General features: G+C 36.7%; 1 protein-coding gene across 1 annotated transcript in view; it reads right to left on the reverse strand.

Annotated features, from left to right (window-relative positions):
• Nucleotides 1-18,393, reverse strand: part of piezo1 (piezo type mechanosensitive ion channel component 1 (Er blood group)) — a 158,170-nt gene extending 139,777 nt beyond the window's left edge. Inside the window, exon 1 of the mRNA XM_081358792.1 lies at nt 17,741-18,393. Within this exon, the coding sequence (XP_081214918.1) occupies nt 17,741-17,804 (64 nt within the window). The 5' untranslated portion in view covers nt 17,805-18,393. The remainder of the gene's footprint in view (nt 1-17,740) is intronic.
• Between the last annotated feature and the right edge of the window lie 870 nt (nt 18,394-19,263).

Genomic DNA, 19,263 nt, shown 5'->3' on the forward strand with positions numbered 1-19,263 from the left:
CCTCTCAAACTTCCCCTAGACAGAAGCAGGGTTATGAAATTGTGAAAGTAAGACAAAGTGACATGACAAATCACTTTGTGTTTGGTTTCACATAGTGATTCATAAACCGAAACTTTGACATTGGCAACCGAATCAGATTCATAACGAACCCCTGGCACAGATCAGACGGGTCTACGGCACGTCATGACGGACAGGACAGGACAGGTCTGAGATCATCACTTGTCACTCAGGAAGCTTTGTGAATCAATGGCAGTTCGTTTGTTAGGATCATGAAGTACGTGTGCAATATGACACCAATGACACACAAGCGATAATAGCAAGAGATTCATTTAATATGCTTTTTCTAGCTAAAGACCCTCATAATTTAGTCATTGTCTCACAGCCTGAATTTTTTTAATAGTCCATGATGAAAAATAAATGCTCTGTTGATGCACAACACCAAGTTTGAAGGCAAAACCACTGTATACACTAAAGCTGTCGAGGGATTGACCATTTTTATCTAATTAATTACATGATGTGCCGATTAATTAATAATATTTGGCTGAGAAATTAGTGATATAAAGTCATTATTGTGTTAAAGCATCAAAAAGACATTACAAAAAGTAGTTTTAGAAAGATTTTTATTGTATTTAATTCAACAGAATTTATTATACGTCCACTTTCAAGGCTTCAACGGCCATGATTTTTTTGTTAGAAGCTGCATCTGAATTGGTATTTAGATATATTTACAGACAGAAACAGTGAGTTAACATTCTTCAAAATATCTTCTATGTTCCACAAAAAAACGAAAGAAAGTCATTCAGGTTTAAAACTACATGAGGATGAGTAAACGTAAACAAACATAATTTTCATTTTTCATATCCCCAAAATTAGATTTTTTTTTTTTTTTTTATGAAATGATACTAAAAAAAAAAACTAAAAGTGGAGGTGAAGGTCTAAATGAGAAAGTCATTGAATGATTCATTCGATTCGTTCAAGTGGTTGATTCATTCAAATGACTCTCTTTATGAGTCATTGAATCATCGGTTCACCCGATTGATGCGCTCAAAACGTGGAATTGTTCAGAAAAGAAGCAACGCTTGTGTTGTTCAGAGACGCACAATAGTTCTTCTCTGGCCTTATAATATTTTCGTTGGCAAAACAGACAATATAAATAAAAAAATATATAACACAATATTAACTTCTTATTTATTGAACAGTTGTATAAAATCAATATTACATTTGCACTCGTGCTATTGATGACAAAAACAGCACTAGTGATATTGTGCGCGTTACTTGTGTGATATTGTTTAACTATATCATATAATATGGTCCCTAAAAAATAAATAAAATAAATGAATAATAAATAAATACTAGGGCTGGGCAACGATTAATCGCGATTAATCACATCCAAAATAAAAGTTTGTGTTTACATATTATATGTGTGTGTACTGTGTATAATTATTTTGTGTGTGTGTGTATATTATATATATATATAAATGCACACACTCATGTATATATTTAAGAAAATTTTATTTATATATAAAATATTTATAATATAAATTATGTATAAATATATATACAGTATATACATGCAAATATTTCTTAAATATATACATATGCATATGTGTGTATTTAAATATACACAAAATAATTATGCACAGTACACACACATATAATATGTAAACAAACTTTTATCTTGGATGTGATTAATCGCAGCACTAATAAATACTTGAAATGCATTCTCCTCTTACTAGAGCAGCACTGGAGCAAATAATGACAACATTTTGCTAGAAAGATAACAAATCCTGTTCCCTTAATTTAAGAACACAAGGGCATGTTGTAAGTGAACACGAGTCCTGTTTGACGCCGCCCAGACACGGCAACATATCTAAACCAGTCCTGCCATGTGGAGTTTGGAGATAACACACTCGCACCGTTACAACAGAGGAAACATGTCCACTTCTGTCTCCTGAACCCATGCTGACCTGTCTCGCTCACTTTCTTTATAGTGTTCCTGTACGCCCGATCTGACACACTAGTGCAAACACTCAGGTCAAAGGTCAGCGTGGGGGGGGGGGGTGGTGGACGGTGTAACATCAGCACAAACTCTATGGCTCATGCTGCACAATGAAGACACTTTCCATTGGATTCTCTATAACAAAAGAAGAGTTTGATTCCCTGCTCTGATGAAGCGCCGCTGCACACCGGCTGCGCTAGCGAGAGTTAAAAGCACAGGGCTTGTTGATGCATGCGTGAGGAATTTTATAGAGAATTCTACACGCTTAAGAGGTGCGCTGTGTTTTACCCGTTTGTTTACACAGAACTGTCATATGATCTCGGTATATTGAAATCATTTTAAAGTCCCCATGTAGTCAATAACTGTATTCCTTAAAACTCATCTTTGTTCACCGAAATTACTTAAGCGTTTTTTCCTTAAAATAATAATAATGTAACTCGACACCCTTGCCTCATTTAGGGTGGTTCTATGAATATGCAAATGAGCCCGCCTCCACTCACTCACTCAGCTCAGAGATCCACTGGTTGACGATCACACGTTGATCTGATTGGTTACAAGGTAGTTTGTGACGTCAGAAACACCAGCGATTTCAAAGTGTGTTTTTGAGACTGTCTTTGGTTCACTGCAGTTTTAAAGGAGGAAATACTCAGCAATGGTGTCGACTTATGAACTTACACATGATTTGTCTTATAGCTTATTAAAAACACCATTTTTTCATATTTACCATATTTAAACAACACATTTTTTTCCACCACAGGGGGACTTTAAAGGCTAAATGTATATATTTTCTTCTTTATTGGATAAACACAGTAGAGAAGGGAATGTCACAAAAACAGTTTTCTGTTTGAGGATGATACAGCAAAATTGACTAAGTGGGTGATAGACCAAAATCTTATTTCACAATCCGAGTGAATTTTAATTCACCACACACACACACACACACACACACACACTATGGACTTAATTTGGTGTTTCAGTTAGACCCATTGTCTCAGGTATATAAAATCACAAACCTAGCCATGCATTTACAAAACATTTGAGAAATAAATGGGTTGTCCTGAAGAGCTCAGTGAATTCAAGCGTGGCACAGGTGATAGGATACCACTAAATCAGTTCGTGAAATTACATCCCTGCTAGATATTCCACGGCCAACTGCAAGTTGTATTATTGGAAAGTGGAGGCGTTTAGGAACAGCAGCAACTCATCCAGTCAGCGAGTGAGTGAAAGTCGCTGATTCCACACGGTTTCAAACAAACTTCCACGGGCATTAATATCAGCACAGAAACTGTGCGGCGGGAGCTCCATGGAGTGGGTTTCCTCACATTAACGAGTGCAATGCCAAGCATGGGAGTGTGTAAAGCACATCGCAGCTGGACTCTAGAGCAGTGGAAACCTGTTCTGATGAATCACACTTCTGTCTGGAGTCTGATGGGCAAGTCTGGGTTTGGCAGATGCCAGGAGAACGTGACCTGTCTGTAAAGTTAATCCGAGTGTTTGTCCTAACCAGCCGCGACGGCGACACGCGACGATTATATTTTAGAAACGGTTTCTATTTTTCTGCGACGTTGCGCTGGAACAACAAACACAAAGTGTGGCGATGATAATCTCAGGAACTGTTTATGTGCTTTATTTAACGTTTAAAGCGTGTCATGTGACTCTGAATATCATTTAGTGCTCCAGCTTTGTGGCTGTAAAAGCAACGGTGGATAATTCACCTCAGATCTTGAAATTAAACAAATGGAAACAAGAACGCTCAAACTGTGAACAAACAAGTGTATTCTTTGACAAAGATTGTTTTAGTAACTCAGCCTATGTATTTTAAATAATGTTTAAATGGTGTAATATTTGTGAATTTGATTATGTAGCACTTATCCATTTTCTTGTGAGTGCCGTCGAGATGACTCTCTGGTGCCGCGAGACTCCGCCCACACGCTGTTCTGATTGACTGACACCGCCCACACACTGTTCTGATTGGCTGACTCCGCCCACACGCTGTTCTGATTGACTGACTCCACCCACACGCTGTTCTGATTGGCTGACTCCGCCCACACACTGTTCTGATTGGCTGACTCTGCCCACATGCTGTTCTGATTGGCTGACTCCGCCCACATACTGTTCTGATTGGCTGACTCCGCCCACACTCTGTTCTGATTGGCTGTGGGTTTTGATTGATTTTGAGGCATCTCACAGTCGCGTCGCGTCTAGTGTGGACAGGCAAATTATTTGTCACTGGAATCTTATTGCATCCTGGTAGGGACACGGTGTAAGGGTGTGGGGCTGCTTTTTCAGGGGTTCGGCCCTTTACTTCCAGTGAAAGGGATAGTTCACCCAAAACTGAATGAGTTTATGTCTTCTGTTGAACACAAAAGAAAATATTTTAAAGAATGTTGGTAACCAAACAGTTGATGGTAGCCATTGACTTCCATAGTATTTTTGTATTCCTACTATGGAAGTCAATGGCTGTTTGATTATACAAACATTCTTCAAAATATCTTATTTTGTGCTCAACAGAAGAAAGAAACTCAAGGTTTGGTCCTAATACTTTTGTACACAGTGTGTGCACTTTTGGGAAAAGAAACAAGAGATTCCATGTCCAGGGGAATAACTAATGGAATATTGTTAGATTCGCTGATAATCGGGTGACCGGATCGCAAAACGGATCAAAAGCCGACAAAGCCTACATTTATGGACTCATGCACAACTCTCTCACTCGTCATGAATCCAAACGTTTCCATGGCTGCGATGTAACATTTAATTGCTAACCTATTATTTATTTTGTAAACAAAGCTTCACTCCTGTCATAATATTCATGTAAAACAGTGTTTTGGCGGACCAGTGCCGGTGATACTCAGCCTCCGCGGTGGTGCGGCTGTCAAGTTTACCGGCACAGCCCCAACTAAAGCATAAACATACCATAATATGTTTGCAAATATTGTGGAAACATGCTAAGTTTATATCCTCGTTTCTCTGAAAAACACTTCTACAGCCAGTTATTTTACTCTGAAATATGCGTTTCCAGGCTGGAATGTTGAGTCTGTTGAGACTGTCGAGTCTGAGGAGGCGGGAGAAACCACGATCTCCGATATTTTGAATTCGACTGCAGTTCCTATTTCGACCACTAGTCGAGTCATTCTTACAGACTGCACCTTTAACACTATTTTCTTTTTTAAAGTGATTCCAATCATATTTCAAGCAACTCAAACCCATCATGTTGAACATTGCACATCTAAAGTGTCTCAGCTTAAGGAAATAATACATTATTTATCGGCAAAATTTTCTTATCGGGTCCATAATGAAATCATTAAAAATGAACATATATTGGCCAATAACAATATGGTGGCGATATATCGTGCACCCCTTTATAAGGTTGTTACGATAAGGTTAACAATTCTTGATACCAATATCACAGATATCACCTAACATAATATAAGCAAAATGTTTCCAAGCAAACAGTTGGTTAATAAAATACTTAATCTAGTGTTAAACACTGTGTTAGCCTGTTTAGACCCTCGTCAAAAGGTAAATTGGTGAGACCGTGACAGGTGCCGACCGGCCTCAGTAAACCCCTCTCCTCTGGCACGGTCCACATTTATCCGTTTACCGCTCTGATGCTGCCCACAGCGGGAAGCTAAATTCCTCTTTAATGGCCACAACCCACAGACCGGATAATGTTTCAGTGCTACTTCAGCAGTAAGACAGGAAGGAGGATTTGTCCTTACTAACTAAATATATGTTTGATTTGGGACTTTACAGTATTAAAGTCCAAAGATGAAATCTCATTTACTTACCCTCAACTTGTTCCAGACCTGTATGAATTTTTTTCTTTTGCTGAAAACAATATTTTGAAAGATTTCAGTAACCAGACAGTTGATGGACCCCATTGACTTCCATGGTATTTTTTTTATTCCTACTATGGAAGTCATTTGGGTCCATCAAGTGTTTGGTTACCCATATTCTTCAAAAAGCTTATTGTTTTTTCCATACTATGGAAGTCAATTGGGTCCATCAACTATTTGGTTCCCATATTCTTCAAAAAGCTTATTGTTTTCCATACTATGGAAGTCAACAGGGTCCATCAACTGTTTGGTTCCCATATTCTGCAAAAAGCTTCTTTCGTGTTCAGCAGAAGAAAGAAATTCATACATGTTTGGAAACAACTTGATGACAGAATATTCATATTTGGGTGGAATATCCCTTTAACCTCTGGATTTTTTTTGCCTCTAGCAGCAAAATGATGGTGTCTCCATTCAGTACATTCATTGAAATACATATAATATTCATATTACATATCATTACATATCATATTACAGGATTCATGTGAATGAAACACCTCTAAGTTTCATGATGGAATAAGCAGCGATTATGTTTATCATGATGAAATCTGGAGTGAGAACACATTTTTAAATGAAACTTTGGCACGATCACATACACTATCCGGCCATTTTCAGACTCGTGTGGATGTTTGGTCTGTGCTGGTTTCTCGTCATCCTATATTAAACTTTTACAAAGCAGAGCAGACTGACTGTTTTCACTTCCAAAAACAGCGCAAGTACCTTTTAAAGTCTCCGTTAGACTGAGAAACGCCACCACAAGCTCTCAGACGTTAATTACAGGCAACGCACAAGCTTAGGCTATATTTTTGGCTGAGAGGGGAAAAAAGAGATATAAAAAATGTCATGACGTATAATTGAATTTATGAGAGTAAAATATTAAAAAAGAAGAAAGATTCGTATACTTGACTTGTGTGGGCCACAGAAATGATAGTTGGGAGTGACGATAAATTCAAACAAGTGCTCAAGTCAAAAACATATTGATTCATATAATAATTATTCACACATTTTCCAACCAATGCAAGTTGAAGAAAGTCTGCATCAATGTAATCTCATTTTATACAAGTCAAGTAACAAAATATGTTAGAGCAGGTTACTTATGATATAAAAAAAATCTCAGCTCTCAGATTCTGTCAATTTTATTACGAAATTCAAACAATAAATACTGTTTTGGCGCTTGTAATGTGACGCGACAGATCCCTAGCGGCACGTGACCCGATCATCTCTAGCTAATAGCAATAAACACGAACACTGTTGAAAGATACAGTACAACTTACCGAAATGTATATTCCTCATACATGATATCGATCAATCAGTGTTTTTCATCCACGGAAAGGGGTCAATAAAACAGCTGGAGAACAATTAGGCCTATGTCACATAACATTTACCTCAGGAAAGCCCTTTAATGACCATAATATGGGCTAGAAAAATAGCGCTATAGAGAGTATTTGGCTAAATATGTGTACTATATTACATATTTATTATATTTTTACTTGACATATTTTATTTTATTTTTACTAAAGTTGTTATTATAATAAAAAAACGCATTATATTGTAAGGGCTCTATGTTTACAGCAATAGGGGAGTCTTTTTTTTTTCTTGAGAAAAATTAACGCCTATCTTGTGTACCTAATATTTAACCAAATGAGTCCGTATTAAATCAAATCACAAGATATTAATTTAATTGAAATCGTGAAATTTGTGTCAAGCAATAATAATAAAAAACCTAGCTTAGTTGGCAGCTATGTGAAGGGTGATGGAAACACGGCTAGATTCATATAAAACTGAACATGACCTGTCTCTTTGAAACTGTCACGAAACATGCAAGACGCAACGTAATATCATTTTTCAAATGAACCTGGGTTGTGTATTTCATTCCCAGCACAATAAGACACACCCGACTCAGGTCAGTGAACTCTTACCCTTAGATAACCCTTAGATAAGTGCTGAGAAATACCATTCTAATGGAGAAATGAGAAATATTTAGGCCAAACACTGCATGAATACCTCAAGAGACATGTCTTCATAACACATTATTATGCAAGTTAAATACCACGATGTCTGGTTGGGATTTGTACTAGAATGATTTCTGAAGGATCATGTGACACTGAAGACTGGAGTAATGCGAGTGTGTTTCTGTGTGGCACGTCCTGTACACAGGTGAAGGAAACACAAGCAATCATGTGTATTCAGTCCAGCAGGTCAACACACACACTATTCATTTGCATCTCATGCAGAAATTATTTCACACACACACATAACAATGGGCCTTAAACAAAGTGACCTTTCAATTGTTAGTGGAATCCCTGAGCCGCGGCTCTCTCAGCGTGACACACTTCCTGTTATGATGGAAAACGGTCACTTTTCCAATCGTCGGGTGAAAACGCCAATGGCGTTCTGAGTCGCGTCCTCGTCTGGGATGATAAAACAAACAGCCCAGTCAGGGGCGATCTGTCCGTTCCTACGGGTACGAGGCGTTTCGTTGCTCTGATGGGTATGGCAAGCCGTTTTAACTTTGATTAATTTCCAGGATATGAATTCTTGATATCAACAATTCAGTTTTCACTAGTTCAAATTATAGTTACTGATATCAGGAATTAGATTTATACTAGTAACAATGGCAATTTTTGATATCAACAATTACATTTTTACTAGTTAAAATGCTCATTCTAGATATCAAGAATTTAATTTGAACTAGTAAAAACTATAATTCTTGATATCTGTGTATTTTCACTAGTGAAATGTCACCATAGGCTGCCATTCAAAATCCATTGTTGATATCAAGAAGTGATTTCTTACTATTCCAATTTCACATATCAGAAATACAATTATCACTAGTAAAAACCTTTATTTTTGATATCAAGAATTCAATTGTCACTAGTTGAAATGTCTATTCTTGATATCAACAATTGAATTGCTACTAGTAACAATGCTCATTTTTTATATCAATAATTCCATTTTCACTAGTGACAATGTTCATTTCTGATATCATGAATGTGGTTGTTACTAGTAAGAAAGCCATTTTAGATATCTGAAATAATATTGATATCAGAAATACATTTTCAGATATCAAAAATTATCATTTTTACTAGTAGCAATTCAATTGTTGATATCTAGAATAGACATTTTTAATAGTAACCACGTAATTCTTGATATCAGGAATTCACATTTTTACTAGTAACAATGTAATTATTGATATCAAAAATTATATTTCTACTATTAAGAAATACAAAGCTGATATGTGTATTCGGAATTTCAACTAAGAAATCAGTTCTTGAAATCAACAATGGATTTTGAATGGCAGCCTATGGTGACATTTCACTAGTGAAAATATAATTACAGATATCAAGAATTATAGTTTTTACTAGTTGAAATTCAATTCTTGATATCTAGAATGAGCATTTTAACTAGTGGAAATGTAATTTCTGATATCAAAAATTGCCATTGTTACTAGTATAAATCTAATTCCTGATATCAGTAACTTTGACCTAAAATGGAATTGTTGATATGAATTCTTTGATATCCTGGAAATGAATAAAAGTTAAAACGGCTTGCCATAGATGGGTCGTTCAGGAGGGGAAACAGCATCCCGGCTCTGGCAGATCATCTACGAATAATCAAGTAATTTCAGACTGATTTAAGATATGATCCCGGGACCCTTCAGCTTATTCAACCCCAAATGAGGTGTTGATCAGTGGCCATTTACAGAATATGCCCAAACAAAAGTGAAAAGCAATTCAATTATATTAATAGTGATTGTACTTGTGACTTTTCTGCCATTTTGACTAAAATAATAATTTAAAAAAAGTCTTTAATTACTTATTTTTGCAGTGCTCGGCCCCTTAATTTCTGCTTGCAGCTATATTTATTATTATAATTATAATTATTATTATTGCTCTCCAGAATGAGTTTAGCCAGACTAGAATAGCTAGACCAACCTGAAAAATATGTTTTATTTAATCCATTCTAGATTGCTGTGAATGGACTTTGACTTTGGTTTGACTAATCAAGGACAAACACTTAGATGCACAGAACATAGAAGAATGATCTTATCTTAGAAGTTATAAATGCAAAATACAAAAGTGGTCAATTAACTCTGGCTCTTTCAGGAATATATTAATGTGGCCAGAACAGACTACAATGCACTAATCAACAGAAAACAAAGCAAATCATTAGCATATTAAACTCCTGCTATTTATCTCCGCTAATTAGCAACAATAAACACATACTTAATCTTTGCCAGATGGAAACTTAATAAGGGACTAAGAATGAGTCAATAATGATTTAATCACTGTTTGAATTCTTGATAAACACTTCTGGATCACATAAACTTACTAACTCATTAATCAGCCAGTTGATTACATCAGCAATACGACATTAGTGGAATATAAAGTGCTGAATGAATCTCACAAACAGGATGATATTTCACTACAAAAACTGAAAAAAGGTTTAAATTAAATGTATATAAATTTATTAAAAATATATATCAATTAACTACATGAATATAATACTGTATTATTATTTAATAAAGTGCATAATGTACATAATGTGAAGTTCAATTCATGTCTTGTGTTTTCTTTTCTTTTTTAATGATAATAAGAATTTGGCAGAAAATGCAAACTATTCTTAAGGATCTGAAATATATAATTCATTTTCTTTATGCTTTTTTTGTTTGTTTATTTCATGTGATTTTCACACAAAGACTAAATCACACCCATCACAGTCAGATCAGATCATTATCAGATCAGTTCTTCTAGGCAACTGTACATGCAAAATACACAAACACAACATGTTATGACAAGAATATCTATTAAGCAAAGTCACATTGCACAATCACTTCTAGGTATTTCCCTGGGTATACAATGTAAGAGCATTGTCTCTGGTCTGGTCACAGGCAGCACTTTAATTGCAGAATAGGGAACTGTTTAATGCCTTTCCCTGAAGCTATATGAATATTCTATCAATTGTTAAAGAGGATAAACCACAAATCTGCAGAGCTCTGTAATTTAGAAAGTTTGCCAGCGTAGACACACTGAGAGGGATGAGCAGCACTTACATGTTTGATGCGTCTACGGTTTCAGTGTTGTTTTTTGGGGGGGGACGTGAGCTAAATTAGCGCTCTTATTAAGCGCTCTGGTTCCTATTGTGCCTCTTAAGGCCAGGGAATGAGGTTTACTCTCAAAGCTCTTACTAGCTGACCTCCATTAAGCGTATCTCAGAGAACAAGAAAACATTTCGGCAACCGTATCGGTATCGGGCGATATATGTTCAATTTTAATGTTATGGTTATCGGCTCCATAAGAAAATTTGGCCGATATATTAAAGCTGATAAATAGTGGATTATTTCCTTCAGCTGAGACACTTCACTGTTCAACAATATGGTTTTGAGTTGCTTCAAAAAGAAAAATACATTAAAGTGCAACATGTGCAGCGCAAATCATATCGGCTACATAAAGTTATCATGAGAAGATTATAATTGTGTGCTTGAGACATTGATTTTGATGGTGAGACTTTTGTTTATGTAATCAGACTCTCAAAAATTCTATAAAAATTTGGATTTACATTTGTCGGCCAATATATATCGGTTATCGGCTTTCAAATAAAGAATTATCGGTATCGGTGCATCCCTAGCCGCGTTTCCATTACCCTTCAAATTGCGCAAATTGAAATTGCGAATTGAAAATACGCCCAATGGAAACACGTCAATTTCGCAAAAACTCCCATGAGGGGGTTTTTCAGGCAATTTGAAAAAGAAATATTTCGCAAATCTGCAATGAAAACAGTTTTTGCGCATTGACAGTCACCTGACGTCGATGATGAGGTGTGTTTGGACCGAATACGAGACAGAGTTCTTTATTAAATTCATATGAGACAAAAGAATTACAGGAATACTGGATTCTAAACCTCAAATAAATGGCAAAATCAAGACCTCGCAGCAGAAATGAGGGAGAAACACCCAGAAACTCCTCATATGAGCGAGCCGCTCACAAGTATAATAAGGGTCGTTCCTCACCATTAATGCTTGGAAAACACACACACATCTCCTTCGATTAATAATAATGACCAGTGCAGTGGCTGGGATAACGTACAGAAACCTCAAGTTTTAAGGTCCTTTCACACTAGACGCGATTTTGACGCACAAATAATTTGCGCAATGGTTTTATGTTTTGATCAGCTGTAATGAGCGCTTCCACACCGAACGCGAATGTGCTGCGGCGACTTTTATTTTGTTCGCTTCGATGCCGTTTTATTTTTTTTTACTTTTGCGGTGACAGAAAAGGCTTCAGCCAATCAAAAACTACAAGGACAACGATTTGAAAGACAATGTGTGGCGTAGCATTGCCAACCAACTCGGTTATCTCAACTGTGAGAGTGTTGTGTGATAGTTTTAGTCATTGTATAGTCCTGTGCTGTGTAGGCTAGCAGGCTAAACTACATTTGGGATAGAAAGCTAACACTATTATCGTCAATGATCCATGTTTACTTTGAACATGTAACAAAATGTAGTGAGACTATTTAGGGCTGCTTTTAGTATACTATACATTCTTTGTGTGATATCTACAGTTTCTAGTGAATGATTTTAACTCGTGTGTTACATGTAATGTGTATCGACATTATAAAACGCACTGTGTTTAGTTGAAGACGCAAAAAACTGTGGAAAAACCTCAGGGACACCTATGTGGGAAAAAGGAGAGAGGAAAAGTAAACTAAGAGTGCACATTAGCATACTCCCCTTCAGACTCTCTGTTCTTTAAGATTGGGTGCAAAACCTTATTTTCTGTCTTTTAAAGAAAATGAAAAGCTCGTCTTCACTGGATGATGATGATGATGATGATGATGATGATGATGAAGTGTCCATGTTTTCTCAGCTGTCGGCGCAAAAGTTTTGGAATGTTGAAGCTCTGAACGTCACAGACGTCGCAACTGATGTGAATGGTTTTGACGCGAACTATTCGCACACAAACTATTCGCTTTTTCGTTTCGTTTTTTTGTTACGCATCCGGTGTGAAAGGGCCTTTAGTCGCTCGCATAACATCGGTTAATGGAAACACCGTCATTTCGCAATAGTTTTTTGTCGACATTTAGAAAGTTTTGCGCAAATCTGTAATGGAAACGCGCCTCCTATCTATATGTCAACTTTATTTATGGGCTGGGTATGTGTGGTCTACCATTTTAAAATTTACAAGTGAAAGCCACAATTGACACCTACTATTGCTCTGTACAACCAGAGTCCAGTCAGAATAACAAAAATTGCCAGTGGATTTTCTTTAAAGCCAAAGCTTTCAGAGTTCAGATCAATTAAAGGAAGAATCATGAAGGATGTTTATTAGCATTCTTGATTGACCTACCATTTAGACTGCAAGCATTCTGTGCACTGTTAATGAAGAAAAGTGATTAAGCTTGACAGAAAATATTACTCATTTAGCTGATTTATGAGTACTTTTCCCTTGAGTGGGTATTACCGTAAAATTCACAGTATCAATTACACCTAATGTGCATCTTTTGCTCATTCATTTGTTGCAGAAGCGCTAAAAAGCTTCCTGTGTTCCTGTCAACGCGTTCATCTCATTCAGACCAAAATAACTTCACAACATAATTCTGAGTAGGAACTTTCCCGGAGAACTTCGAAAGCATTTGTTGTAAACCGGAACAGAAGGAACACACTCGTTATGGCAGTGTGGTTGTCTATGGCCACTTTCTATACACAGTGATTAAAGTCATCATATGAAAGATTACAGTTCTTTATGTATCTAAAGCATAAGCTGAGTCCCAATTCAGGCTTCGTCCTTCGGCACAACAAAAGGGTTCGTACAGAGACTCTATCAAATGAAATTACGGGACTTTCAAGGACTTTTCAAGCACTATTTTCTTGGTTTTCAAGGACTACAATCAGAGATCTCACTCATCAAACAATATCTTTATTATCTTTCAAATTCAAAAAGTAAATAAACAAAATAAACCAATAAAACAAAATAAAGTGCGGCAGATGCAATGACTGGTAACTTTAACCATTGAAAGGAAACGATGACAAAGATATCGCTTTTCTTATTCAAACTGATTTTTTCTCCCATGGATATATGATTGAGCTGAAGAATAAAAGCTGTATCATATACTTGGATATTTATGAGCAATAGCACACTCGTAGCCATGTGAAATGGCTCTATATCAGACGGACTGCAGCGTTCATTTTGTGTAAAAAAGATTGTTTTTTTGGCCATGTCGCGCATTCCTAATCTCTAATAATTTCCCCTTTTCCTAAATCCACCTGGACTAAAACCACTCTATAAGAACAAGGATTTGCATTGTGGTTGTTATTTTCGCTTTCAGATCTGGCTGCACAACTGCAGCGATCCCTTGGGAATAGTGGGAACAAAAGGTCCAAAGTGAGCCATCTTTGGGTGATGCACAGTTTCCAGCCTCAGGCAAACTTTCAGTGAGGCTTACAGTGTTGTGACGGCATGCGGTGGTCTCTCGAGCTGCTAACACACCCGAGGTCCTGTGGTTGCCCTACTTTTTGCAGTCTAAGAAAATGCAAAGAAAATCCATCCCAGCATGCAATAGCTGTCATTTCACCGTCACCTGATATAGTCTGGCTATGAGTAACACACTTCTACACTGTAAAAACTTATTGTTGGTTTAACTTAAAAAAGTAAGTTACCTGATTGCCTTAAACATTTGAGTTCATTGAAATTAAACAATTGAGTTAATGCAGTGAAGGAGATTGGTTTAAGCAATAGAAACTCAAAATATTAAGTTCTCTGAACCACATTATTTAAGTTGATTTGACAAAAGATAAAAAGTTGTGATTACAAATAATGAAAATAATTTTTTACAGTGAAAAATGAACTTAAATTTGGTTACACGTCGTTTTTTGCCTAAATAACTTGCGAGATGTGTGATAGTGATATTCCATCATGTTAGCAAAGCCAACATAGATTACAAGGTGTTTGGTTTCATTTCTTTGACACTATGCTATTTGTAGCGCACTTACAGTCAAAACTGATTCATTGTAGTGTTGATATCCCATCACGTTACCAATGTCAATAATATCTACAAGACTGAAACAAAAGATGATTGTTTACATGCAGGTGAGAACAGTTTCCTCAACAAATCTGTCTGACCGCATGCGTGAGTCTGTGGTGAACCCGAGGCGTTTGCTACGTAAGAAAACACATGTTCAAACCATATATCCTGTCAGCAAACTAGATCTTTAACACGTTCAGTTTATGAAACACCAGGAATTCACCCTATAACATTCAACAGGTCTGTTGCTTTTACAGTCAAGGGAGAAATGTTAAATATAGAAACCAAATCTGGCGGAGGCTTTTCACACCATACGCTCAATCCTGTGCTGTTAATGTCAGGGTTTCACACGGTTAACTCTGGCTTACGAAGCCCTGCAGTGCTAACAACAACATATGCTGCTATTAAAGGTGAAACAATGTGGCAAATTATTTAGCAAGACATCCAAATCTAACATAAATAATGCTTGCCTAATTAAATATGCATGCACATGCCGTTTAGTAGAGATGCACTGATATGAACATTTCGGCCGATACCGATAACCGATAATTCTTTATATTTGAAAGCCGATAAATTGGCCGATAAATCTAAATCCAAATTTTTTTATCATTTTTGAGAGCCTGATTACAAAAGCAAAAGTCTCACCATTAAAATCCATGTTTCAAGCACACAATTATAATGTTCTCATGACAATTTATGTAGCTTTTATGACATGCACATGTTGCACTTTTACTGTATTTTCCTTTTTTGTAAGTGATTCCAATCATATTTCAAGCAATTAAAAAAATCATGTTGAACAGTGAAGTGTCTCAGCTAAAGGAAACAATCCACTATTTATCAGCTTTAATACATCGGTCAAATTTTCTTATCGGACCGATAACGATAACATTAAAAATGAACATATATCGCCCGATACCGATATTAAGGTGGCCGATATATCGTGCATTGCTACCGTTTAGTTTTAGCATCCCAGTAAAATAATCATTCACAACCCATTTTTCTTCCTTTAGTTGTTTTTCCAAAAGTAAAACTGAAGAGTGGGATTTGATTTATCCATTGGGAATTGATCCAGGTTTGCCAAAAACACTGTGAGCCTAAAAACTGGAATACACTACAAGACTTTCGTCCTGATTTAATGCAAGATGCTAAAAGTAAGAACCAGTTTGCAGATTTTTGGGCCGTTGGGCAAAAAAAAAAATGCACAAACACTGATTTTAGCTTCAGAACATGATTCATCCAGTCAGAGGAGATCAAACATGTATGATATTTTCAGCCGATTTCATAACCCAGATTCAGAGCGAATTCAGATATAGGGCCGACATGAAACCAGTGGACAAGACCCATAACTCAAGTCCACATTGTTCCCCACAATGAGTCAGTAAAACAGGTTGCATGCCATTTAATGTTATGAACGTTGTAAATCAGGAACTGAGAATGTTAACCAAGGTTTTACACATGCCCAGTGTGAAGCGACGGGATTAATTAGCAACCCAGTAAGAACTATGACCCTAGGTTAGCAATTTCAAGCGTGGAAAGCTCATAATTGAACTCTCGGTGGGAGCTGACGGTTAAAAACAACACAAGCATGAAAGTATTTGAGCTCTGTAAATGAAGCAGAGAAAGAACTGTGAGAGAAAACAGGTTTGAGGAGAGGGAAAACAGCTGTGAGCTGCAGGAATGCATGATCATCCTGAAATAAGCCTAGTTTAAGTGTAGGCCCGGAGGAAATGTGCCGTTCGGGCGTGTCTGTTAAACAAACACCTGAGGGAAGGTGAGGGAATCCTTCAAGCCATGAAGTGAAACTCCTGTGATTCCAGAGTTCATATTCACACAAAAACTGATGCACCACTTATTTCCATCAAAGATGTGCATCAATGCTTTGGTCAGGATCTCGTATTGTCAATGCATGAGTCCAGCACTCTCCTCCAGAACATCCCAAAGACTTTAAGGAGCCGATTCATGTGTGGAAATGACTCTTCATGCTCCTCCCAACCATTCTTTCACAGTTTGAGCCTGATGAGTCTTGACATTGTCATCCTGGAATATGGTCATGATGTTCTTCATACACGGTTGTTTAAGAAATTAAAAGCTATACACGCCATCAATTAGGGCTAGAAGAACTGCTGCCAAACTAATAATCACTGCAATAATGATCCAATCATAGACTCTTAAGCATTTGCCTATTTAAATCCAAACTGCGACTTTTTTTTAATGGACAGTATCCATGTTTACATGTGTATGACAATGTATGTTTTTACATTAACTCATCAAAATAAGTTAGGCAATTTTCAACTTTTTTATAAGTTATACAAGATTTAACTATTTTTAAGTCTGTTTAATGTAATTTAATTTAATTTAAAATGACTTACACATCCAAGTTGACTACTTAAAAATGTAAGGCAGCGACTTTTTACAGTGTACACACACACACACACACACACACACACACACACACACAGGCTATATAAACCTTCATGTTTGATTTGATTAATCGTGATTAATCGCGATTAATCAATTTGACAGCACTTGTATGTATACAGTATACACATTTTAGTTTGTTTTTTGTTTTACATAAAAATATGATTTAATATATGTTTAAGTGTTTTCAAAGTGTAAGGAATGGTTCAAAAGTTTCATGGATACACCACGTGATATTTCATGAGCCACTGAATCGTGTTGTTTGCTTGTTTACAGTTTTAAAAGTAAGAAACCAGCAAGGAAACGCATGTTTAAGGAACTTGGCATTGGAGTTTTAAAACAGATTCCTACTTTTCCCTCTTGTTTGTTGACGCTCAATACTTACAGCAATAGTTGGAAAGCAAATGTCATTAGGTGTTTAATAAAAACAAGACTTGTTTGACTGTGTATATCCATGTTTATGTCTTACCTGCCAGTAGAAAGATGGGCAGCAAACAGCAGTAGATCAATCCACACAACACCTGAAGCTCCATGACACTTCCACTCACATTCCTCCCAATGCACAAATCCACATCTCCCAGATCCGTGGAAAACAAAACTACATGGCGAAAATAAAGCCTCTCGATATTCTACACCAATTTAATAACATTAAAACGTCGCGTCTGATCGATTAAACGACTAGAACTGAAGACCATCGGACATATTAAAACATCACCAACTCCCACCGTTGACTGTAACACGTTCTTAAACACTCAAATGAACGAATAATGTGTAAACGCGACTGTTTTTCGATAGAAAACTTAAAAAAGGAGTCGATTATTCATTGTACATCTTCATGGAAAATGTGATTCACCGCCTCGGCGTTTGTTAAACTTTCTTCAGTCTTTCTTCCGTTCTGAAACGAACCAGCTCCGACTTCACCAGAATAAGTCCACAAACTTGTAATACAGTGTCATATAACTCATAAGGAGAGTTTAGTTTAGTCCGAGATGCGTCCCAACAGTTAGTTGAGAGAAACTCCCACTCTGACGATATAGATATAACTTGTGCCAGACGAGTCACGTCACTTTCAGCTGAGAAACCCGACGCGCGCACGCTCCCTGAGGGGCAAACTCGTGTGTCACTCGCAGAATTACGGCTTTTCAACTTACAAAAGCTGAGGAAAACCAGTTATACACACTTTTTGTGTTATTTCATACCTTTGGTTGTTTTTTACAAGGTCTGTCTTCAATGTTTGGGTCAAATGTGGACAAAACTAACCGTTGGTATAACATTTTCAACCGTTGATTAAAATTTTTAAATTAAACTTTTAAACCCAACGGTTGATTTTGTTCATATTTGAGCCAAACATGGATTGAAACATCCCAATATTTTTTTTAGTGTAGGCTACAGACAAGCCCAGCATTATGACAATTACATAAACTGTATATTATTTATGCTATAGTGTTCATACACGCCATACATACTTAGCCTACACGTGTTCATCATGTGTGATAGTGAATAAAACGATGTGGTGGAGGTAACGTTACTGAGGATGTGCAGAAGTGTAACGTGCGCGTGCCATAAATGTGACCGTTATTTATTTCGCGCGTGTCAGTTCAGTGTAGCAAAATTGATGTTATTCGTTGAAAATAAATATATTTTTTTATGTCTTGGCTTAGCCATGGTGGGTGTCATTATAACAGGCTTCTGTGTAACCCATAGACAAGTAAAAAAAAAAAAAAGATGTAACCCTTTATGTTGACTCCATCTAGTGGTGAATTGGGGTCACGAGCAGTCTTGTTTTGCATTAAACGAGAGTAAAGTGTTTTCATTGTATTGTTTAACGCATTTTTGTTAAATATTCTTAATTCAGTTATTTTGGTTTTGGCATTTCGATCATAATCTCACCAGGGTCTAATATCCCATGTAGAGGCGAGTACTAAAAGCGAACCCATTTAAAGGGATAGTTCACCAAAAATAAAAGTTTATTCCATTTACTCACCCTTTACT

The sequence above is a fragment of the Scardinius erythrophthalmus genome, assembly GCF_964197995.2.
Source record: "Scardinius erythrophthalmus genome assembly, chromosome: 2".
Taxonomy (NCBI): domain Eukaryota; kingdom Metazoa; phylum Chordata; class Actinopteri; order Cypriniformes; family Leuciscidae; genus Scardinius; species Scardinius erythrophthalmus.